The 23,656-nt window shown below is 37.6% G+C and overlaps 3 protein-coding genes and 5 non-coding genes across 8 annotated transcripts; 1 reads left to right on the top strand and 7 right to left on the bottom strand.

The window, feature by feature from the left end:
* Window positions 1–350: 350 nt before the first annotated feature.
* On the bottom strand, window positions 351–567 carry LOC142950982 (small nucleolar RNA U3). The gene has a single exon (XR_012954541.1). It is a non-coding gene; the product is annotated as a small nucleolar RNA U3 (small nucleolar RNA).
* Window positions 568–1,877: 1,310 nt separating this feature from the next.
* On the bottom strand, window positions 1,878–2,094 carry LOC142950993 (small nucleolar RNA U3). The gene has a single exon (XR_012954552.1). It is a non-coding gene; the product is annotated as a small nucleolar RNA U3 (small nucleolar RNA).
* A 1,310-nt stretch (window positions 2,095–3,404) lies between these two features.
* Window positions 3,405–3,621, bottom strand: LOC142950994 (small nucleolar RNA U3). The gene has a single exon (XR_012954553.1). It is a non-coding gene; the product is annotated as a small nucleolar RNA U3 (small nucleolar RNA).
* Window positions 3,622–4,919: 1,298 nt separating this feature from the next.
* Window positions 4,920–5,136, bottom strand: LOC142950992 (small nucleolar RNA U3). The gene has a single exon (XR_012954551.1). It is a non-coding gene; the product is annotated as a small nucleolar RNA U3 (small nucleolar RNA).
* Window positions 5,137–6,414: 1,278 nt separating this feature from the next.
* Window positions 6,415–6,631, bottom strand: LOC142950995 (small nucleolar RNA U3). The gene has a single exon (XR_012954554.1). It is a non-coding gene; the product is annotated as a small nucleolar RNA U3 (small nucleolar RNA).
* A 2,230-nt stretch (window positions 6,632–8,861) lies between these two features.
* On the top strand, window positions 8,862–12,416 carry trmt10b (tRNA methyltransferase 10B). The gene is made up of 8 exons (XM_076092235.1): window positions 8,862–9,136; window positions 9,657–9,765; window positions 9,898–10,031; window positions 10,205–10,357; window positions 10,601–10,679; window positions 11,140–11,207; window positions 11,422–11,545; window positions 11,627–12,416. The coding sequence occupies exons 1-8, from the start codon at window positions 9,005–9,007 to the stop codon at window positions 11,761–11,763; spliced, it is 936 nt and encodes a 311-aa protein (XP_075948350.1). The 5' UTR covers window positions 8,862–9,004; the 3' UTR covers window positions 11,764–12,416.
* Window positions 12,417–13,821: 1,405 nt separating this feature from the next.
* On the bottom strand, window positions 13,822–14,851 carry LOC142950691 (interleukin-8-like). Its single transcript, XM_076092251.1, has 2 exons — window positions 14,551–14,851; window positions 13,822–14,401 (listed from the first exon to the last, which is right to left on the bottom strand). Exons 1-2 carry the CDS (start codon window positions 14,739–14,741, stop codon window positions 14,272–14,274), a joined length of 321 nt encoding a protein of 106 aa, XP_075948366.1. The 5' UTR covers window positions 14,742–14,851; the 3' UTR covers window positions 13,822–14,271.
* Window positions 14,852–19,938: 5,087 nt separating this feature from the next.
* On the bottom strand, window positions 19,939–20,810 carry LOC142950642 (growth-regulated alpha protein). The gene is made up of 3 exons (XM_076092203.1): window positions 20,441–20,810; window positions 20,141–20,249; window positions 19,939–20,023 (listed from the first exon to the last, which is right to left on the bottom strand). Exons 1-3 carry the CDS (start codon window positions 20,499–20,501, stop codon window positions 19,939–19,941), a joined length of 255 nt encoding a protein of 84 aa, XP_075948318.1. The 5' UTR covers window positions 20,502–20,810.
* Window positions 20,811–23,656: the final 2,846 nt, after the last annotated feature.

Genomic DNA, 23,656 nt, shown 5'->3' on the forward strand with positions numbered 1-23,656 from the left:
CATTACCAAAACATCTCCCCACAACGTTTATCCTACAGCTGGAGTAACTTTTTAGCTTTTAATTATTACTGATTCAAGACATATTTAAGAAATATTCATAAGAGAATAAGACAGTTAGTTAATTTTAGCTACTTTGGGTTGTTTATTCTATTAACTAGCAACTACAGAGAATAATAGATTAATAATATATTAATTAATAAATGGAGTGGAGCAAAACGCACAAAGTGTCTCCCACTGAAATGAAGTTTAAAGTACCATACATTACAAAATTAAAATATACAACAGCTATGTACACAACTAATCTAACTTATTCTAAGTGATGCTAGATTTGTTATTAACAGTATTGAACTACCACTCTGATCATACTCCTTCCCTCAGTGTCCCCAGAGGAGACAATGAACGGTCATCAAAGACAGACAGCATATGAACTAAATCATGACTGTCCGCCCGCTTCACGCTCAGGAAAGAGTATCACCATCTCATCATCGTGGTTAGCGAGACCAAACATTTTAGAAACACATTTCTCAAGTCAAAAACTATAGAAATGATCCCTGAAAGTATAGTCTTAACCTTAACACTGCTCTTGTCCTACTACTAGTATGACGAACACGTGCTTCTCTGTCATGGTGCTGACGTTAACCAATGGCCACCAGATGTTTTACACTGAGAACATGATCACAAATGATCACAAATAACATCCAAATAGGAGCAGACAACACCGAATAAAAGCAACACAATGCACATGGATATATTTGTGTTAAGGAGATATAGCAACATTTAAAACGCACAACTATAACCAAAATGTATCAATATACATAATATACATTTTAACACTGTTCTGCTGACAGTACAGAGAACAACGTATACATGAGAACTGTTCCCACGATAAAAGCTTGTATAAACTATTAAATGATCTATACACTATATTTATTTATTTACCCACAATGCCCTCTGGTGGCAAATCCCCCCTAAGTGTCAAAGTGTGAGTGTAAAAACACGCCCACTACCAACAAAAAGCTCAGCTGACAAACCTAAACACGTGTAGCCTACTTCTATTTCTAAAAGACTCAAGCGTGGAGGAATAACGTTACTTCACCGCACAATCCAGAGAAGTAATCATGAACAATAACGTGATTTAAATCGGTTTTACAAACAATATCCTGGAGAGAATGTTCAAGCATTTAAGATGTTATTATTCAAGATTAAAAAGAAGTTGGTACAGCTGTAAAATACATGTTGTTGGGGAGATGTATTTGTAATGTAGTATTAAAGTATTAATAGTATAAGTATTAAATCGCACAAAACTTATCAAGCAACATGTCTATAATTCTGTTTAAAGTAAAGTCAGTGGTTCCACTTTTGAATGTTGCCGTAAGATGTTTAATAATGGACTCAATGCAGGAAGTACCAATACCAGATTATAAAAATATAAATCCTGCATTCAAAATCATGCGTTAAAGTACTTGTACTTAGTTTAAAAAGTACTCACTCAATACAGAATACCTCTTTTCAGGGAGTTATGTCATTACCAAAACATCTCCCCACAACATTTATCCTACAGCTGGAGTAACTTTTTAGCTTTTAATTATTACTGATTCAAAACATATTTAAGAAATATTCATAAGAGAATAAGACAGTTAGTTAATTTTAACTACTTTAGGGTTGTTTATTCTATTAACTAGCAACTACAGAGAATAATAGATTAATAATGTATTAATTAATAAATGGAGTGGAGCAATACGCACAAAGTGTCTCCCACTGAAATGAAGTTTTAAAGTACCATACATAAAAAAATAAGAATATACAACAGCTATGTACACAACTGTACCACCATTGATTCAAAGTGAAGCTAGATTTGTTGTTGACAGTATTGCAGTACCACTCTGATCATACTCCTTCCCTCAGTGTCCCCAGAGGAGACAATGAACGGTCATCAAAGACAGACAGCATATGAACTAAATCATGACTGTCCGCCCGCTTCACGCTCAGGAAAGAGTATCACCATCTCATCATCGTGGATAGCGAGACCAAACATTTTAGAAACACATTTCTCAAGTCAAAAACTATAGAAATGATCCCTGAAAGTATAGTCTTAACCTTAACACTGCTCTTATCCTACTACTAGTATGATGAACACGTGCTTCTCTGTCATGGTGCTGATGTTAACCAATGGCCACCAGATGTTTTACACTGAGAACATGATCACAAATGATCACAAATAACATCCAAATAGGAGCAGACAACACCGAATAAAAGCAACACAATGCACATGGATATATTTGTGTTAAGGAGATATTGCAACATTTAAAACGCACAATTATAACCTAAATGTATCAATATACATAATATACATTTTAACACTGTTCTGATGACAGTACAGAGAACAACGTATACATGAGAACTGTTCTCACGATAAAAGATTGTATAAACTATTAAATGATCTATACACTATATTTATTTATTTACCCACAATGCCCTCTGGTGGCAAATCCCCCCTAAGTGTCAAAGTGTGAGTGTAAAAACACGCCCACTACCAACAAAAAGCTCAGCTGACAAACCTAAACACGTGTAGCCTACTTCTATTTCTAAAAGACTCAAGCGTGGAGGAATAACGTTACTTCACCGCACAATCCAGAGAAGTAATCATGAACAATAACGTGATTTAAATCGGTTTTACAAACAATATCCTGGAGAGAATGTTCAAGCATTTAAGATGTTATTATTCAAGATTAAAAAGAAGTTGGTACAGCTGTAAAATACATGTTGTTGGGGAGATGTATTTGTAATGTAGTATTAAAGTATTAATAGTATAAGTATTAAATCGCACAAAACTTATCAAGCAACATGTCTATAATTCTGTTTAAAGTAAAGTCAGTGGTTCCACTTTTGAATGTTGCCATAAGATGTTTAATAATGGACTCAATGCAGGAAGTACCAATACCAGATTATAAAAATATAAATCCTGCATTCAAAATCATGCGTTAAAGTACTTGTACTTAGTTTAAAAAGTACTCACTCAATACAGAATACCTCTTTTCAGGGAGTTATGTCATTACCAAAACATCTCCCCACAACATTTATCCTACAGCTGGAGTAACTTTTTAGCTTTTAATTATTACTGATTCAAAACATATTTAAGAAATATTCATAAGAGAATAAGACAGTTAGTTAATTTTAACTACTTTAGGGTTGTTTATTCTATTAACTAGCAACTACAGAGAATAATAGATTAATAATGTATTAATTAATAAATGGAGTGGAGCAATACGCACAAAGTGTCTCCCACTGAAATGAAGTTTTAAAGTACCATACATAAAAAAATAAGAATATACAACAGCTATGTACACAACTGTACCACCATTGATTCAAAGTGAAGCTAGATTTGTTATTGACAGTATTGCAGTACCACTCTGATCATACTCCTTCCCTCAGTGTCCCCAGAGGAGACAATGAACGGTCATCAAAGACAGACAGCATATGAACTAAATCATGACTGTCCGCCCGCTTCACGCTCAGGAAAGAGTATCACCATCTCATCATCGTGGATAGCGAGACCAAACATTTTAGAAACACATTTCTCAAGTCAAAAACTATAGAAATGATCCCTGAAAGTATAGTCTTAACCTTAACACTGCTCTTATCCTACTACTAGTATGATGAACACGTGCTTCTCTGTCATGGTGCTGATGTTAACCAATGGCCACCAGATGTTTTACACTGAGAACATGATCACAAATGATCACAAATAACATCCAAATAGGAGCAGACAACACCGAATAAAAGCAACACAATGCACATGGATATATTTGTGTTAAGGAGATATAGCAACATTTAAAACGCACAATTATAACCTAAATGTATCAATATACATAATATACATTTTAACACTGTTCTGATGACAGTACAGAGAACAACGTATACATGAGAACTGTTCTCACGATAAAAGATTGTATAAACTATTAAATGATCTATACACTATATTTATTTATTTACCCACAATGCCCTCTGGTGGAAAATCCCTCCTCAGAGTCAAAGTGTGAGTGTAAAAACACGCCCACTACCAACAAAAAGCTTAGCTGACAAACCTAAACACGTGTAGCCTACTTCTATTTCTAAAAGACTCAAGCGTGGAGGAATAACGTTACTTCACCGCACAATCCAGAGAAGTAATCATGAACAATAACGTGATTTAAATCGGTTTTACTAACAATATCCTGGAGAGAATGTTCAAGCATTTAAGATGTTATTATTCAAGATTAAAAAGAAGTTGGTACAGCTGTAAAATACATGTTGTTGGGGGAGATGTATTTGTAATGTAGTATTAAAGTATAAGTATGAAATGGCACAAAACTTATCAAGCAACATGTCTATAATTCTGTTTAAAGTAAAGTCATGGGTTCCACTTTTGAATGTTGCCATAAGATGTTTAATAATGGACTCAATGCAGGAAGTACCAATACCAGATTATAAAAACATAAATCCTGCATTCAAAATCATGCGTTAAAGTAGTTTTACTTAGTTTAAAAAGTACTCACTCAATACAGAATACCTCTTTTCAGGGAGTTATGTCATTACCAAAACATCTCCCCACATTTATCCTACAGCTGGAGTAACTTTTTAGCTTTTAATTATTACTGATTCAAAACATATTTAAGAAATATTCATAAGAGAATAAGACAGTTAGTTAATTTTATCTACTTTGGGTTGTTTATTCTATTAACTAGCAACTACAGAGAATAATAGATTAATAATAGATTAATTAATAAATGGAGTGGAGCAATACGCACAAAGTGTCTCCCACTGAAATGAAGTTTTAAAGTATCATACATTAAAAAATAAGAATATACAACAGTTAGGAACACAACTAATCCACCATTGATTCAAAGTGAAGCTAGATTTGTTATTAACAGTATTGCACTACCACTCTGATCATACTCCTTCCCTCAGTGTCCCCAGAGGAGACAATGAACGGTCATCAAAGACAGACAGCATATGAACTAAATCATGACTGTCCGCCCGCTTCACGCTCAGGAAAGAGTATCACCATCTCATCATCGTGGTTAGCGAGACCAAACATTTTAGAAACACATTTCTCAAGTCAAAAACTATAGAAATGATCCCTGAAAGTATAGTCTTAACCTTAACACTGCTCTTGTCCTACTACTAGTATGACGGACACGAGCTTCTCTGTCATGGTGCTGATGTTAACCAATGGCCACCAGATGTTTTACACTGAGAACATGATCACAAATGATCACAAATAACATCCAAATAGGAGCAGACAACACCGAATAAAAGCAACACAATGCACATGAATATATTTTTGTTAAGAAGATATAGCAACATTTAAAACACACAATTCTAACCTAAATGTATCAATATACATAATATACATTTTAACACTGTTCTGCTGACAGTACAGAGAACAACGTATACATGAGAACTGTTCCCACGATAAAAGCTTGTATAAACTATTAAATGATCTATACAATATATTTATTTATTTACCCACAATGCCCTCTGGTGGCAAATCCTTCCTCAGAGTCAAAGTGTGAGTGTAAAAACACGCCCACTACCAACAAAAAGCTCAGCTGACAAACCTAAACACGTGTAGCCTACTTCTATTTCTAAAAGACTCAAGCGTGGAGGAATAACGTTACTTCACCGCACAATCCAGAGAAGTAATCATGAACAATAACGTGATTTACATCGGTTTTACTAACAATATCCTGGAGAGAATGTTCAAGCATTTAAGATGTTATTATTAAAGCTAAAAAAAAAGTTTCTACAGCTGTAAGATACATGTTGTTGTGGGGAGATGTATTTGTAATGTAGTATTAAAGTATTAATAGTATTATAGTAAAAGTATTAAATCGCACAAAACTAATCAAGCAAAATGTCTATAATTCTGATTAAAGTAAAGTAAGTGGTTCCACTTTTGAATGTTGCCATAAGATGTTTAATAATGATGTCAATGCAGGAAGTACCAATACCAGATTATAAAAATACTGCATTCAAAATCACGAGTTAGTACTTATACTTAGTTTAAAAAGTACTCACTCAATACAGAATACCTCTTTCAGGGAGTTATGTCATTACCAAAACATCTCCCCACAACATTTATCCTACAGCTGGAGTAACTTTTTATCTCTGTATACTGATTCAAGACATATTTAAGAAATATTCATAAGAGATTAAGTTCATTTTAGCTACTTCGGGTTGTTTATTCTATTAACTAGCAACTATAGAGATTAATAATATTGTAATTAATAAATGGAGTGGAGCAAATTGCACAAAGTATCTCCCCCTATAATGACGTTTTAAGAACCATACATTTAAAAATTAAAATATACAACAGCTATGTACACAACTGATTCTAAGTGATGCTAGTTTTATTATTGACAGTATTGCAGTACCACTCTGATCATACTCCTTCCCTCAGTGTCCCCAGAGGAGACAATGAACGGTCATCAAAGACAGACAGCATATGAACTAAATCATGACTGTCCGCCCGCTTCACGCTCAGGAAAGAGTATCACCATCTCATCATCGTGGATAGCGAGACCAAACATTTTAGAAACACATTTCTCAAGTCAAAAACTATAGAAATGATCCCTGAAAGTATAGTCTTAACCTTACCACTGCTCTTGTCCTACTACTAGTATGACGAACACGAGCTTCTCTGTCATGGTGCTGGCATTTAACAATGGCCACAAGATGCTTTATACTGAGAACATGATCTCAAATTATCACAAATAACATCCAAATAGGAGCAGACAACTCGAATAAAAGTCACATAAATCTATTTTTGTTAAGAAGATATAGCAACATTTGAAACGCACAATTATAACTTAACAGCATTTGCCACCGGAAATACATTTTAACCCTGTTTTGCTGACAGTACAGATAACAGCGTATACATGAGATTTGTTCCCACGGTAAAAGCTTGTATAAACTATTAAATGAGCTAAACAATATATTTATTTAGAATACCCACAATGCTCTCTGGTGGCATATCCCTCCTCAGAGCCTCTTATTGGCTACTGTGATCCTGCATGGCAGCGTGTTAGCCTCACATGCTAACAACAACAAGGGGATAACCGTTGTTTTTAAAGCCCTATTTTAGACAATCATCAATATATGTACATTAGCTAAATGCTGGTTCCACATTGAGCAAATCAACTTCATATGAAAGGAATGTCACATCGGAAGAGACGAGAAAATTCCACTTTAACGTTAAGAAGTGCTAGCAAGTAACGTAGGGTTAGTGTGCACCACTGTTTGGCGTCCGACCTCAAACGAGCTTACACGATAGTTCCTTTACATGACATGACATGACATGATAAAGGCGGCATGAGGAAACAGTTAAGAAATCGTTGCAAAACGTTTTAAAGACTAAACAATAACATACAGGACATATTTTAAAACGTTGTCTCACTACAACAACATTTAAAATTCTGAAGATTTGCTTTTGAAATATGTTCTGTTCATTTTATGTTTTTTTTTTAACAAAAACTGTTTTCGGTAAATTACATGCTGGAAGCAGAGACACAAAGCCAATACCATATGGATTATTTTCAACCTTTTTGGGGATGAGTTTAGATAGAAAAACAGAACAGGTTGTCTTAAAAGTCCAACAGTGTTTAGGACATTAGTCTTATTAAATTTGCCTATTCATTTTAAAATCATTAATAAGCGGCACCAGGTGGATTGACCCAATAATGTGTTTATCACAAAGTTTAGCTGCAACATTTTCAAAACAGTCAAACTGAGTCAGTCTCTGAACAGAATGAAGAACCCGTGCCACGTGGTATTCCTCAATTAGTACGACACCAACACAGGTGCGCTAAGGCTATGCTAACCTAGCTAACGCTAATTTAGCGTACATTTACATAGCGTTAGCTGCTAGCTAGCAGTCCACCACGGTCGTGACGTAGCTAGCATTATGTAGCGTAAACGATAACTGAGCAACCGTCTGAACTCTAAGTATTGTATTGCCGCTTTAGCTTTAAATGCGACACATGTTTTTGAGTAGTTATACATATCAAATAATAATCAACGGCATTTACTCACCACCCATATAATGATTACCATAAAATGGCCGTCACTTAATCGAGCCCCATTGCGCATGCGCGATTGAGACAGGAAGAGAACGTTTACAAAGGTCAAGTTAAACTTGAAATTGTATTATTTTCATTGTGTGCTGTTTTTGTTAAGACAGTTAATTATTTGGTGTTACTTACAAAAATACTTGAAGATGCAGTTTGCAGTGTAATAAATCAGTATTGGAAAATAATAAAAACTATATTTGATGCATTTACTTTGGAGTATACACTTTTAAATCGCAGTTTTTCTTTCTTATGCAACACAGACTAACCGTTCTTTATGGAGCTTCTCCTAGTTGGAATTTGCTCCATAACACACATGTTCTAATCCTTACATTTGGCCTGTTTCGTCCTTTCTTGTTTTATTAAGACTGTTTGATATTAATATGTTTTTATAGTTGTTGTTTTTGTGTGGACCCCAGGATGACCCCAGCACTTTTATGGAAGTTAATCAGGATCCAAATAGTGAATAAAGAATGAATGAATAACAGCAGTATGTGGTATAGTAACGTGTTTAGCCTATGTATGTGTTACAGAACAGATTTCTGTCCAGAGTATTGACATGCGATGTCTGGCTGCCTGAATGGACCCTTATTGTTCCTCCAAATTCATAAATTCATCCTCTTGTCCCCGCCCCCCTCCGCTTTGTTTACTCTGACGTCATTCAACTGCGTCGCTCACATGGAACACCGGAAGCGACACAATAGGCATGTTTTCTCTCTTTTGGCATTTGAATCACTAATATACTGACTTTAATGTGTCGTTTAGTGGATTTCAGAAAGAAAACACACGCATATGATCACATAATTTACCGTTAGTCACAAATAACTCATTTTTTCTTTTCTTTTAGGTGATGCATCTGAGGTCAGTGTTGCAGAGGAGGGCAGCTCCAGACTGAGATGGCTCATAGTGGATCAGATGCGTGTGAGACGCAGCTGAATGGAGTCTCAGAGGAGATGGATCTGCTTCGAATAGACGTGGAGACTGATGTGCTGGAGGACAGGCCAGGGAGAGAAGCTGCACCGTTTTCTGTAGGTTTGTTTACTATTCCTTCATTTTTTTAATACATCTCTTCAAGCTTGCATGGGTTTCCAGGGTAGCAGAGTAACTATTCATTATTTGATTGATTCATTATTTTGTTAATTACACAATTATTAATTCTGTAAAATGTATTTCAAGAACACAAACATGAATTTCACGTTTCCAGAGTCATTTCAACCATAACAATAACACTAAATGGAGTATTGCTTCTCTCAGGGCTACAGCATAAAATCTGGCTAAAACATGGAAACAGTAAGACAAAATATAAAAACAACTAAAGTGTGCAGGTGCATCAAAAACCTGAATGCAATACATCAGCCGAGTGTCTGATATCTCCTAAATGATCTAAGATCTTCTAAATTAGTATACAACTTCACATCTCTTATTTGAGAAATAATCCTGTTTGTAGATTACTTTGACTGGTACAATGCATGATTCTGTGTGATTGCAAAAGGTAAAAGTGTAGTTTGTCTTAAAATACTGTAAATGTCTGCATTGGCTTTTTAACAGAGGAACGTGTTGAGGAAGCAGCGACACTGGGAGAGGCAGCTGGCAGCGAAGAAGAGCAAGAGGAAAGAAGAGAAGCAGAGGAGGAAGCTCAACCGTGAGCAGGAGTCAGGTACAGAACGAGTGAAGAGAGTCAAACACTCATTTTGCTTTCGCATGGAGATCGAAAGGGGAAAATAAGTTACACTCCAGCGCCTCTATAACCAGAACACCTGTCTTTCCTGTGTTTTTTTCTGTCATACAGCTGCCAGTGCAGATAATCCTCAGCTTACCAAACGGGTCATGAAAGCGATCACCAGAGAACGTTTAGCCGAGGCTCAGTCCACAGGGCTCAAAGTCTGTGTTGACCTGAGTATGACCGACAACATGTCTGAGAAGGTAGGGGCCTCTAAACACCATCATTGACTCTCAATAAAGCCTGTTTTTAAGAATGTTAGAGCACTAAACAACTGGTTCTGTTTCAAATAACAGTTGTACTGATCCCCACAGAGATGCAGTCACCTGTCTGCATTCATTTAAAAACCTCTACTGTGCATGTTTGTGTGGTTCAGGAGGTATGTCGCCTGGCTGGCCAGTTAAGAAGGCTGTACGGGTCGAACAAGAAGGCGACTCGGCCGTTTCACCTTCTCCTGACGGACCTGAGGGAGGACAGCCGGCTCTACAGAGAGTGCCTTCGAATGAACGAAGGCTTCCTCAACTACGCGGTGATTATTGTTGTTCACGCTCTGAATTCTCTGGTGAATATTTCAAGGGAAGGATAAAGCAGGAAATCCCTCTAATAGTAGTTGTTTTGCTTTATTAAAAGCTTTGAATACTGCAGACAAGTATTGTAAGTGTTATTTTATTCTGAAACTGAATACATAAGATTGTACATAATCTGGACTGGGAATAGTTTGAATATTTAGCAAGAGATTATCATTTTATTCCCTTTTGCATGTTTATTTCAGATGGATATAACAGAAGAAAGCTGTCTGGACCTTTTTCCTCCAGAAACTGTCATCTACCTCACACCAGATGCTAAAGAAGGTTTGATGAACTTCTCAAAAGTTGATATATATATATATATATATATATATATTAATTAAAGTGGGGTGAGAGGGATATACAGTAGCTATTCTAAAGTTGTTTTAATACTTAATATTTTTTTCTTTTCTAAGAGATAACTTCTGTAGAGGGTTCACAACTCAACAAAATATTTAAGTTGAAATGCATCTTTTGGCCAGCAGGGGTCACATTCTGACCACATTCATGTGTCCATAACTGATCACTACTATAAATACGACTATGAGGACTTTAGTAACTGATGTCTTCGTACATAAACACAGTAAGACAGAGAGGTAATGTAAGGTTCAATGAAAGCTAAAAAATACATGGAAAATTAGACCAAAAAAAAGCAAAGCTACATAATGCAACATATATTCACATTCAGTGTCTTTTCCTGTTTGATTTCCTTTGATACAGTTTTTCAAATCTTTTTTTATTCCAGCGTTAGAAACGGTGGACGCTGACAAGGTGTACGTCCTCGGTGGCCTTGTGGATGAAAGCGTCCAGAAGGTATTCTACATGAAGACGGATTAAAACTACACAACACAGACGTCACATCGCAGCAACTCATTCAATTAGACTGATTTAGATGCTAGTTTTCTTTTCTTTTTTTAAATCGGTATATAACCCTCATTTCAGTTCAGGTCACATAAAATCCATTAGCTGAGATTACATCGGTGCATGTGGGATATGTCATTTATTTTCTCCCGTGTCTCTTCTGCAGAAGTTGAGCTTCTTGAGAGCCAGAGAACTGAGCGTCCACACGGCGAGGCTGCCCATAGATGAGTACATGGTGAAGAAAAACAATGCCAAGAACTTCCACTCCAAGATCCTGGCTGTCAATCAAGGTGAGGAATTATTTTTAGTTTTCCAGACAACTGAAGCAGTTCTGTGTTCATTAATGATCGAGTCTCCCTCTTTGTCCACAGTGTTTGACATCTTACTGACTTTCTGCAACACCGGCAGCTGGACAGAAGCCCTGCAGGCCGGGTTCCCCCAGGGGAAGGGTTATGTTGTTGCGCCAGAGGATTGCCCGCCACTTCCTGTCTCTCAGTCAGAAACCTAGCATGTGGATTAATTTTCATTCATGCTTTATACAGAACTCTTTTTCCATCCATCTCAAATACCTAAGGGGAGTTGCTACAATGTGATAAGTGCCTGTTTTTAAAAAATAGCAAACTTTTGTTCAACATTTCTTGGTATTGTTTACATTGAAACAAAAAAATGTCATATTTTGATGCTGGAGATGTTTATTAGTTCTCATCTGAATTCCAGAATTTTATAAAACGGAGGAACTTTTGTACTTTTTAACGTTCTCAGGGGTCTTTTGTTTTTTAGTTCATTAGTGAACGACAGCATTGTGAACAATGACATTTCTTTATGGTTGATGAATCCCTGAAGCTTAATCAGATAAAAATCAAAGCCATAATTATCTTTACAGGGAGATTGCTTCTTTTGTTTTCTTTGTGCGTCCCTCAAAGATTTATGTCCTTGGAACACTTGTTTGTCTCATCAGTTTTCATTTTTGTGAACCCTTTTCTGAAAGCTGCTTGTTGACTAAATGATTTAAAAGAGGCAGCCTGTGCTGGTCTTTGTACATCAACTGTTGTATATTGTGGATGTCTACTGTAATCCCTTGTTTTATCTTCTTGTATGTTTTACTGTAAAGCAGCGCCGTTGCACTTTTATAGATTTTTCAGATTGCTGATAAACTTGCTAGACTAACACGTCTGTGGTTTATTCTTCAATGGGTTTTGGTTAACATGACGGTCACGGCCTGAAAGGAGGGAGACGGCGCTAGACAACGACCTTCATGAAGGCACGTTTTCCAAAGAATGTTGGATTTAGCTCTGTACATGGCCCCAATTTACATTCCTCGTTCGCTAATTTGTTTGAAATGTCTGATCGCCTAATTAAAGGGGAGATTTTAATACCACAGATAGAAAAGGAATGTTGAGACAGACTTTTCATCCAAGGCACAGAACCTCTTTTACATGTTATTTCACTTTGTTTCCAATACATTGACGGTTTACTATCCATATTTTATTGTACAGGTTTAAAACATTACTAGTTTAAAACGTTTCCAGTGGGAAAGTATCTTCCACTGATTTACGCCAGAAAGCTCTTTATCCACGGCTGTTTGTTTTAGTTCTTGAGCCTGACGGTTGTTGGTTTGTTTTGCTGGAACAGATGTTAATGCTCGGCCTGTTGCATGGGATCATTTCGGTCATTTTTGTTTTTACTACTTGTCTTGTGAAAAATAGAGTTTCAGATATTTTTGTGTAAATATTAACAAATCCGTAAACAACTGATACTTTGCACTGAATTCCTTCTATTCACATTTAAAGAGGGGATTATTTCCCAATTCAAACTTAAGCACATAACATATCAGTCAGGAGATGAATTTACAGATAAATAACACTTCCCTCTGGCTCTTGAGACGGACACCAGCAAGTGTTTTTATAAATATCTGGAAGAAGTGCCATCACTATACTGTTTCATGAGCCTCAGCGCACTGAAACCATACACGTGAAATGTTGCTCTGCTCGGAATAAAGGGGAGCTACCAAGGAAAGAAAATAATTTATATCTTGAAAGACTTAATATAGTATGTGACTGTGAAAACGTTCTGTTTCCTGAGAGCCGGGGGCCAGAAGGTATCGTCACATATTTTCTTATCAAAGCAACAGCTAACTGGGGAGTCAGAGCTCTGGTTTTCTCAGGAAAGAACTTGGCCCAATCAGGGACGATGATAATGAATAACAGCTTTACTGTTCTCTGGAAATCTCCCACCATGCAGCTAACCCTTAACATGGGTGACAATGCCAATTACTGGTATCACTGATAACGGCTGAACAGTGCAGGCTGTATACTGTAGCGTCACTTGATTCAAGTGTGTGGTTTGTTTCAGCGTACGCTTTGTTTTTTCGGCCATGCTAGCAGTGTAGCTCCAGGGATTGCTATAAAGTTGAAGCTGAAGCACAGCTTTTGTTGCAAAACCGCTAACTTCAACATTTAAGTCTGATACAAGAGGATTTACAGAGCAAACGCAGCTGTAAGAATTGAATAGAAGGAAGTCTCATTTTACTTTTTAAACATATATTTATTTTCCTTTTAAGCCTCACATAGGGATTGGGATTCAACAAAGCAAGTCATGTTGCCTGGCTATTGCTGGAGAAGGCTAACACAGTGTTACACAGAAATGATGTTACATACATACATATTACAGATTTCATGCTACATTCAGTCATCTGCTTTCAAAAGAGGTCATACAATTAAACTTTCTACGCAGAGTCAAACAATTAAATACCTTCCGCACACAAAGTCTTCCAACTCTTGCTTACTTTCCATTTACTTCCATAACATAATCACACACTTATCTTTCTAACGCTGAGACAATATAAATCAAGCATCAATGCATATATGGTATAACACCAACAACAAAAAGAAGTTATATAAATTACACAACCTGTGTGTTGTTCATTAAAGTGAAACAGCATGGCTCATAGTTGCAGAAAGGAGTTAAGTCTAAACAGCTTTAATTGCAACATGTTTTTTTAATTTGTATCATGATATTATCCTCGATTTCTGGGAAGTGCTGCTCCCTGCTGATGATGTTGTTTCTGAAGGACAAAGGTGATCAGCTTCTTCACCCAGGAGGACCGAGGGTTCAGGCACACCTTCTCCCCGTTCGCCAGTCCAGCTCTGGTCAGAAGAACAGAAATGTTACGCAATTAGAGCCACGGCAGAAACACTGATAACATGAGGCCAAGAGCGTCCCCACTCCTTCCAGGAAGCTCTGGCAAGCAACCGAACATATTCAGCTTATCTGTCTTTTTTTTTTTTTTACTTACATGACCTCAATGTCTGGGCAGTGGGTCCCTTCAGGGACGAGCTTGATGCTCCTCAGGTTGTCTGGAGGGATGATCCTCGACTCCAGCTGAAGGCACCGGCAGTGTGTGTTGTAGTCTCTGCTGATCGGCGGCATTCCTGTCGTCAAAATCGACAGCCAGTGAGATTTTACCACTTTAAACTTTTGACACATACCACATGGCTTCTCATTCTTGGCAGAGTTTTTCTAAATTACCCGTGGGAATGAAGTTGAACTCCCCAAAAATGGCTTTGGTTGCTGTTTTATTTGATGGGTCAGAACATGCAGATGTTTTCAATTTGCAACCTGTCATTTCTTGGCGTTGCCTCATAATGACTGTGTTCGACTTGATGTGTGGGTGTATGGGTGTGTGTGTGTGTATTCATTAATCCATGAATCAGATGTTGACAAGACACTTTCTAACGGAAGTCTTTCTTCACAACCACCAGCCTTGGCGTTGTCACACTGTTACACTGGGCACTTCCTCCTTTCTCTTGCAGTAATCTTCCTGTTCACTACAACTTAAATTCTCAAAGTCAGGGTGCGGTAAAGTTCACTGAAGCGTTTGGCTGTGTTACCGTAATATAAATCCATTGCTACAACATTCATTCATTCACTTACAGGCAAAACAGTAGTGAACGTCATGCCTGCATCTTGTTTTGGTCTAATATTTTGTCATTAAAATATAGCTAAATACATTTATTGCAGGACACAATTTTGAGGTACTTTTACTTTATTTCCATTTTATGGTACTTTCTTTCCTTCTGGAATTTAGTGGAGTTTAAGTATATTGTGCTTTTTACCGCTTTAAGATTAGTTACTATGCAGATTACGATTGTACGTATGAAAACACATAATCATGTAATTAAATATGATGCATAGTTATAGATAAAATGATGAAATTAGCTCTTCCATTCTTCCTACAGATTTTACAACAATTATTTATTTTAGCAATATTCAATATTACAGAATATAACAATAACACACCAAACAAGATAATTCTGATAAACGAGTACTTTTACTCGTTTATCAGTACTATACTGTTATCAGTAGCTGATAACAGTATAGTACTTTTACTCGAGTAAAGTTTTGAATGCAGATTTGTTTTGTTATTTAGTCATTTATCACTATTACTAAAGGATCTGAATACTTCTTCCACCTGTGGTTACCTTATTTTGATGTAATAAATCAACAATGTTTTTTTAGATCAGCACGTACAATAAAACGAGAAAACAATAAAGCAGACATGATGTTCATGTGATGCAACAGAACCAAGTTTTACGTCTCTGCAAGTTGATTTTCATAAAACAAAGAGAAGAATACAAACTGGTCTAGGCTTAAAGTATGGTTTCCAGGTTAATAACAATCTATTCTGGCACAACTCTGCAGGAAACAACCTCCAACAACCCGCCATTCCAAACTCCTGAGGCGTAGTACACTACCATTTCACAAGACCAGTGACACAGAAAGCATCCCACCATGTAATTGCGCTCTTACCGTTGACGAGGACAAACAGGGTCCCGAGAATGAGCAGGATGCAGAGCTTCATCTTGTTTGAGCAGCTGTTTGCAGACAGATATCATACAGCTGTTGGGACCGCTTATATACATTCTGCTCTCCAATATTTATGTACACAGCGATCATGTGCTCTTCTTAAACCGTGTGTGTGTGTGTGTGTGCGGGAATTATGGTTTCACATTGGTGCATTCACATGTGCAGCAGAAGGTAGTCATGGGACGGTGAGTGAAGAGGCCCCGTTGAGGTTAAAAGATGGCGTACTTGCGGTTGTTGGGCAGAGAAATGAGTCACACAGACGGATGGTGTCTGTCTGGACGGTTGGCCAACAGCTTCATTTCTCTTCTGCTTGTCTCGGCTCTGCAGACGTACTCAACTCTGTGTTCTCCCTCCGACTGTGAAAGAGGAAAATGATTTTAAAAAATGATCAACAGACACTTTTCGGTAAACAAACACAGTTTGACCTGTGGCTGCTGCACATGACACTGTGAGGTAGTTGTTTTTTACTTAGGGGCTTTGTTCTGACCTTGTATATACAGCATAATGGAGATACTATGTGAAGGAGATCATCAGTCGTGTTGTAGAAACACGACTCTAAATGAATTATAATGAACGTCTAAAAAGGCGACTGTTTGCTAAGACATTATACCTTTAACTGTGGGCGTGATGTTTAGCTCGTTGTGAAGTTGTTAAGTTTTGAGGCCCCAAAAAAAGAGTGATTAATTCAGCTTTATGTAGTTTGGTAGTTCAGGGGATGAGTTGTTGTTCTTGATCTATTTTCAATTAGCATTGTGTGAAAATGCCCCCAAATTTTCAAAACTGCACATAAGAATGAAAATGAAAAACATTTCAGTTCAGTTATGTGTCATTTCTATTTTAGTTCACAATGTTCAAACTGTCATCTGGTGTATTTGTTTTTTAATGTTCAACACTTTCATTTCAGTTTTATTTCACAATAGCACCCACGATCACAATGTGTATCATGCTGAATTGGGTAAACATAAAAGTAATTCCTGTAAACTAGAGCATCCATTTGTTTGTAAAGGTAAGTAAAAGAACACCATTGTATAAGCTGTGTGCGATCACAACACTCATTGGGGGACAATGATATATATTCATTTTTATGAACATGATTGTTAAAAGATCTTATGTGGATTAAGATTAACCTCCATCCACACTGCTGCAATCTGTTTGTTCTGAGGTTAAACTGATTAACTGACACTAAAGTCTCTTATTTTGCTAATTAGTCAGGAAGTTGAAATTCCATAATCGGAACATGTATTTGTTCACCAAGTATCATGAGAAACATATAATATAATAAGTGACAAAGAAAACAGCTGAAGTCCTCTTTTTGATGACAAAGCGCTTTCTGAGAAATATTACTCCCTTATGATTGAAGGCACGTGTCTTTATCAGACGTCGGGACATAAATGTGGGATAAAAGTGGGTCATCAGGCGAAGCCTCAAGGGCACATGACCGTAAAAAAAATGTAATATTACAGTATGACTCGGCAAAATTGTCATCTTTTGGAAAACAATCTTGGAGACTTTTAATGGGAATTTTACAACCCAAAGCACAGAATGACTATAATATTCTACATACTTTGTACAGTGTATTGGTTAATTATAAATGCCGTAATAAATGAGACAATGATGATCCTTTTCCAGTGTGTTCTGTCCTTAAAGATGGAGAATACTTGAATTTTACGACGCTGTCATGAGCTAAAAGTTTGTTTCTATTGATATAATGTGACTTTGTTATTCATGTTGATTGCAGACCAAAAGCAGAAACCTGCTTGGGGGCAAATATGATTTATCAGCATTGTTCCAATAACAATTGCAACAGAAGGTGTCAGTGATGATAGATTTGACACTTTACTTCTCCTTCTTCTCAGAAAGCATGACAGCAAGACAGACAGACAGCAAGACAGACAGACAGCAAGATAGACAGACAGACACTAAAAGAGACAGCAAGAGTGACTATCGGTCTGAAAGCGAGACAGACAGACAGACAGACAGACAGACAGACAGACAGACAGACAAGAAAACAACAAAACAACATTGTTGGTCATTCGGTCCACCACTTTGGTCCAGACTGAAATACAAGTACTGGATGAACGGTCATAACATTTTGTTAGACATTCACGGTCCCCAGAGGATAAACCCCAATGACGTTGCTGACTCCCCTGATATTTCATCTAGCACCATCAGCCAGTTAACATTTCTGGTTTTGTGTGGAATTTTTAATAACTAAACTCCATTGTTGTGATTTATGACCAAATACCAAACTAATGGCATTCCCATCTGCTTCAGCTGTATTTTATATTTATCGCCAATTGGCAATTGTTAGCTAAACATGCTTAACGTCAGCATGTAAGCATCGTCTCTGTGTGCTGACGTTAAGCTCATTAAAGCCTCACAGAGCTGCTAGCGCTGCTGTAGACTCTTGTTTAGTCTCTGCGTTTGTCCTTTAGATCTACTGTTGACTGTGATGTCTCAACGTAACTGGAAACCATTTCACTGGCTGCTTTGAAATGTTATTTAAAATAAAATGCCAAGATGTCTTTTTTACAATCCCATATATTTATTGCCTTCATCTAGAGTGTCAAGAGTCAGTGTTGTACATTAAGATGTCAGCCTTAAGGAAATACATACAGTATGATGTGTACACACAAAAATACAAAAATATTTGTGATATAAAAAAACATAGTTCACATTTACTATCATTTTTACTAACCTTCACATTATCTGCCAGCTTGAATTACATCCCAAGCAATGCTTTTACAGAGAGTTTGACAGCTTGCTAAAATATGTTGCAAATACAATGCAGTCACAGTAAAAAAAAAACACTTCTCGTTAACCGTGGATTGAATCTTAAGGCAGTATTTGACGTACATAACACCAGAGCACCTCAAACATGCACCCTGTTCACCGTGATGAATATTCTGGCTAAGGACACTTCCCTGACTTCACAAACTGTCTCCTAAATGTGCCAACGCTCAATTATGGCTGCTGGAGTATTAGACATTTCACACTTTTACATCTTGCCGTCACTTTTAGCCATCCATACCCTTAATTTGGGAAGGTGTGCGAAAATACAACTTGGATACTTCAGTTTAATTGCAGTGATGATAAACAGTTTTATAATGATGATGTTGGTGCTACTTTGGCCAACGCTGGGGCTGATGTTGTGCTTGTTTTGGGGCTGGTGGCCCTCATCTTATCAGCACGGAGCACCCTCTGCCTGTAGAGAAAGCACATCATGTTTAACTTTTGATTGGAAAATGTCATTCATCTGAAACAGTGGTTGGTTTACAGCCTTTTCTTTGGCTTGTGACCCCTTAAAATGAAGCTGTGTCTACTTGATTCTATGTATTCGTTACACTTTGACACTTAATTCAATGCTAGCACTTAAGCAGGGATTCTCGTTATTTTGGCCTGTCACCCCTTAAAAAATATGCGACTTGTGACCCCTTAAAAAGATGTTATGTCTACTTGTGACCCCTTAAAAAGAGGTTATGTCTACTTGTGACCCCTTAAAAAGAGGCTATGTCTACTTGTGACCCCTCATCAGCAAATTTAAACAAACTACACTAGAAAGTTGTATTGCGGAAATGTTTTTTTAAAGCTTAAAACTGCTTATTAGAAGCCTCTAGCTGCCTAAGTAGTTGCAGGATAAATTACATGTCACTTCCTCCGTCTTCCATACGCACTGACAGTGATGTCACACTTATGTTGTTCAACCTTCCCGTGCACTTTATTTGGCAAGCTTTCTCTCATCTAATTACATCAGTTCACGCTGTGTTGAACAATTGACGAATGAAAGTGCACCATGTGAAGAAGAAAAGCTTTGCACTTACTTTTGTTTTCCTTGCAGGATTAATTGAGTGAATTCTCCATTGGGGTCAAGACACCCTGAGCTCCCGTCTTTCAGTGTGACACTAAAGGAGAAAGAGAAAGCTTTAAATGAAAAACAACTCTATAAACGCACACTGCTATTGGAAAGTCAATAATTATCCACAAAAACGACTATGTGGTCTATTTGTTGTTATACTTACATGATTTCTTTCTTGCTGCAGTATGGACGAGGCTCACACACTTCTATACGAGCGATGCGCGAGCGCAACACGGCCTGGCTTGTTTTTACACATCGGCATTTCAGAATTGCTGGAAAAAAATTAAGACAACAGTGTAAATATTCTATGGACAGCTAAAGTCCACCTTTCATATTTTACTGTTATTTTAAGCCCAGCAAAATAAACACAGAGAGGGAGATGTTTTTAGTCAAATTTGACCTCAATAAAAGCCTAAATGCATAAATACAGCTTTTTCATATAAAAAAAAAATAGCACACTTACATTTTGAAGTGCAAATGGTAATGCAGGCCAGGAGAATGATGCACCGGATTGCAGTATTCATCGTTGTCTTAAATGGTGGAGGTTAGTGAGTTATCTTCAAAGACGAATCCCTGTGGCTTTTCAGTGCGGTGATGTTGTCTTGTCAGATTTGATGAATCTCCCCCCTGCTGTGTGTATTCTTCTCTGACTGTGCAGGAATATGAGCCCCATGTTTTCTGCTCCTCCTTTTTATACCCTTGCAGTTGTGAGGACACTGTTTCCAGAGAAATTCAGAAAGCCCTATTGCCTCACTCTGAAACGGAGCCAGCTTTTGTTATCCGATCATCTTTCCTCTGTGTCAACTGTCGATGTCACGCTTCACTTCCTGCGTGTCATCTTCGTTGTCAGGAACTCACTTTGCATGCCATCGCTTATCAGTAACTGTTGAAAAACTGCCCATGGACAAGAATCTTTCTCTTTTCCTCAGAACTCAAAATGTTCATTATTTTAAAACCACGTTGAAATAGTTTCTTTAGAGCGATAAGGCATTTTCTTATGGGAATTTCATTGTAATTGACCATTTACATTAATTGTTTTGTGTATGTATATGTACTACGTTAGCAGTTTATACTTATGTATCTGCCCATTCAAAATAAACCTAATCAAATACTTCTATTTAGAAATACGTAGAGGTAATTAGCCATGTCGGTTATATATTTGGCAACAGTTTTGAATTAATGCTGTTATAGTAATAGTGGAGACCATCTTTGACAACGGGGCTGCACGGTGGTGTAGTGGCTAGCACTGTCACTGTCGGGTTCGACCCCCGATCCCGTGTGGTCCTTCTGTGTGGAGTTTGCACGTTCTCCCCGTTACAGCGTGGGTTCCCTCCGGGTTCTCCGGCTTCCTCCCACAGTCCAAAGACATGCAGCTTAGGTTATTTGGAGACTCGAAATTGCCCGTAGGTGTGAATGTTTGTCTGTCTCTATATGTGCCCTGTTGGCGACCTGTCCAGGGTGTACCCTGCCTTCGCCCAATGTTAGCTTGGATCGGCTCCAGCGCCCCGTGACCCTCAACAGGATAAGCGGTTTGGATAATGGATGGATGGATGGATCTTTGACAACTGAGCAAACTCCATCTGCTGAGGAAGACTGCAAGATGTGATGGAAAGCTCTGGAAAAAGCTAGTAAATGGACCTCTTGTAAAGATACGTTCTTGTCTAACTGCTCCCTATTTTCCTTTGACCTACATTGACCTCGGGTATAACGTAACAGGTTGGAGCAATACCGAGTTATTGTGTGTTGCAACATGCTGACATGATGGGAAACACTCGAAACATGTCTTGACGTAAAAAAAAAAAAAGACTTCCAAGTAACTGGCAGTACAGTAAAGGAGGATGTGGGACTGTCAATGTGTGTGGGGGTGTTAATCATGTTGCAGTTCAGCTAGGAGTTAATCATTGAAGTTGCTTTACCTTTGCTCTCCACGTGTCTTCAGAAGCCCCCAAAAATGTGATAATCAAGGAGATGTGTAGCAAAATATCAAGATTTAGCTCCACCTCACACCTCGATAGTGATAATGATTGTAGAAGAGTACAACACACAGCACAACCACAGCGATTTAACATTTTGTCATTTGGATTTTTCCGATTTTATTTCAAAACATGGGAAGCGTAATGTTTGAAAACATAGTACTGAACATTTTTTTTAAAATAAATCAACTATAAAATAACATGTTGCTGCTTCCTTGGCTTCAGGAGTTCAAACACCACTAAAAGTGTGCTACAAGAGTCAGGATAATATTACCGCTCTACCATAAAGAACGTTTTCAAGAGAGACGAACAATCTAATGGTTGAGTTGTTTCTAAATTTCTCACAACAGGGGCCTTGTCCAAGTTCCCACGAATTTGGCCCCATATATGCCCCTGTAGTCAGCCTAAGTGCCCCCCCAAAGTGTTGCTGTATTTGGTCCACGTTCCCTCTAGTCAACCTGACTGCTCCCCAAATACAAATGTGGTCTGGCCAGGTGCCCTAAACTGCCACTGAGGTGTCTCCACTTCATTCTCTCTCAAGCTTTAATTAAGTCAACTAAATTTATCTCAGCGAACAAATAAAGCAACATTCCTTTGTTTAAGTTTACGCTCTCATATTACACCACTGGTGCCAGACATCTCCAGGCTGAATTAAATTGCACAATGTGTGCATGAGCCTGTATTGCTTCAGTGGAAGTGAAGTATGGATTGAGACCTGATGAACCACTGACCATGAACCACTGACAACACTGATGCCAGCTTGACGACCTGAGAAACATTGGCAGCAGGAGCCCACACATGTAGAGTCCTCATGTACAGTATCAGGAGGATTTGTCTCACCAGAGACCAACTCCCTCCTCACCAGAAACACAGCGCCTGCATCCAGTCTGGTGTTCAAACTCACCACTCATATCTTCTTCTCCACATTGGCTTCCTTTAGTACCTCACATCCAGATCAAGGCCTCTAGGGAGTTATTTCCACCTCTGAGCCATGATCAAACCCTACACTATGAAGCCATTAAAGCTGTTTCTGCCTCTGGACCTTTGAACACCCTGTCTTTTTCTAAAAAAAACAACAAAAAACATTGAATATGGTTTTGGTTTTCAAAAAAAAAAATGCAAAAACATTGTTGAACCTGAAAAAAGCACATGTGTCAACTTGAAGAGGTACTTATTACTATTTTCTGAGCTTTCAACCACATCATGTAAACATATAAACATAATAAAACACTAAAATACTGGTTAACCACATAAGACCACAACATTCATACAAAATGTAAAAAACATGAACAACATTTTTACTTGCTTTAGTGTTAATAAATGGATATAATATGTTCATCATCGTCTGTACAAATTTCACTGGGCTGTTAAAGTCACTATATGAGTTTGTAAAGGTTCATTGCATTGGCAGGCTGAAAGCTGCCGCTTCGTTGCAGTCAGTGCACCATGTATCATTTTTAGTCTAAGTAGGACATCTAATGGTTTGAACTGGTAATGCCGCAGGATGTCTGTGTTACTTCCTGTCGTCTGTTTTTTGTTTGTTCCATTTTGCTGTGACGTGAAATCACAACACGGAAACTATTGACAGATTGTTATTGACAGAATTGTTACTATTTGTGTAATTGGGTGTGGCAAATGCAAATACTGAAACATGAGAACTGAACATAAGTGAAAGTGAAAGTGAAACCAAAATAAACCTAATTCAG

Source organism: Anarhichas minor, unplaced genomic scaffold (assembly GCF_050575085.1).
Source record: "Anarhichas minor isolate MPS153535 unplaced genomic scaffold, ASM5057508v1 ptg000016l, whole genome shotgun sequence".
NCBI classification, from domain to species: Eukaryota; Metazoa; Chordata; class Actinopteri; order Perciformes; family Anarhichadidae; genus Anarhichas; species Anarhichas minor.

What these genes read in the sequence shown, in the direction of transcription:
- trmt10b (XM_076092235.1), top strand. Translation starts at nt 9,005, where the DNA reads ATGGCTCATAGTGGATCAGATGCGTGTGAGACGCAGCTGAATGGAGTC. An exon ending in GAGAAGCTGCACCGTTTTCT is followed by an intron (nt 9,137 to 9,656) that starts GTAGGTTTGTTT and finishes GCTTTTTAACAG; the next exon opens with AGGAACGTGTTGAGGAAGCA. An exon ending in TGGATGAAAGCGTCCAGAAG is followed by an intron (nt 11,208 to 11,421) that starts GTATTCTACATG and finishes TCTCTTCTGCAG; the next exon opens with AAGTTGAGCTTCTTGAGAGC.
- LOC142950691 (XM_076092251.1), bottom strand. Translation starts at nt 14,741, where the DNA reads ATGTGTCAAAAGTTTAAAGTGGTAAAATCTCACTGGCTGTCGATTTTG. An exon ending in TGCCCAGACATTGAGGTCAT is followed by an intron (nt 14,402 to 14,550) that starts GTAAGTAAAAAA and finishes TCTTCTGACCAG; the next exon opens with AGCTGGACTGGCGAACGGGG.
- LOC142950642 (XM_076092203.1), bottom strand. Translation starts at nt 20,501, where the DNA reads ATGAATACTGCAATCCGGTGCATCATTCTCCTGGCCTGCATTACCATT. An exon ending in TACCATTTGCACTTCAAAAT is followed by an intron (nt 20,250 to 20,440) that starts GTAAGTGTGCTA and finishes ATTTTTTTCCAG; the next exon opens with CAATTCTGAAATGCCGATGT. An exon ending in TGCAGCAAGAAAGAAATCAT is followed by an intron (nt 20,024 to 20,140) that starts GTAAGTATAACA and finishes TTTCTCCTTTAG; the next exon opens with TGTCACACTGAAAGACGGGA.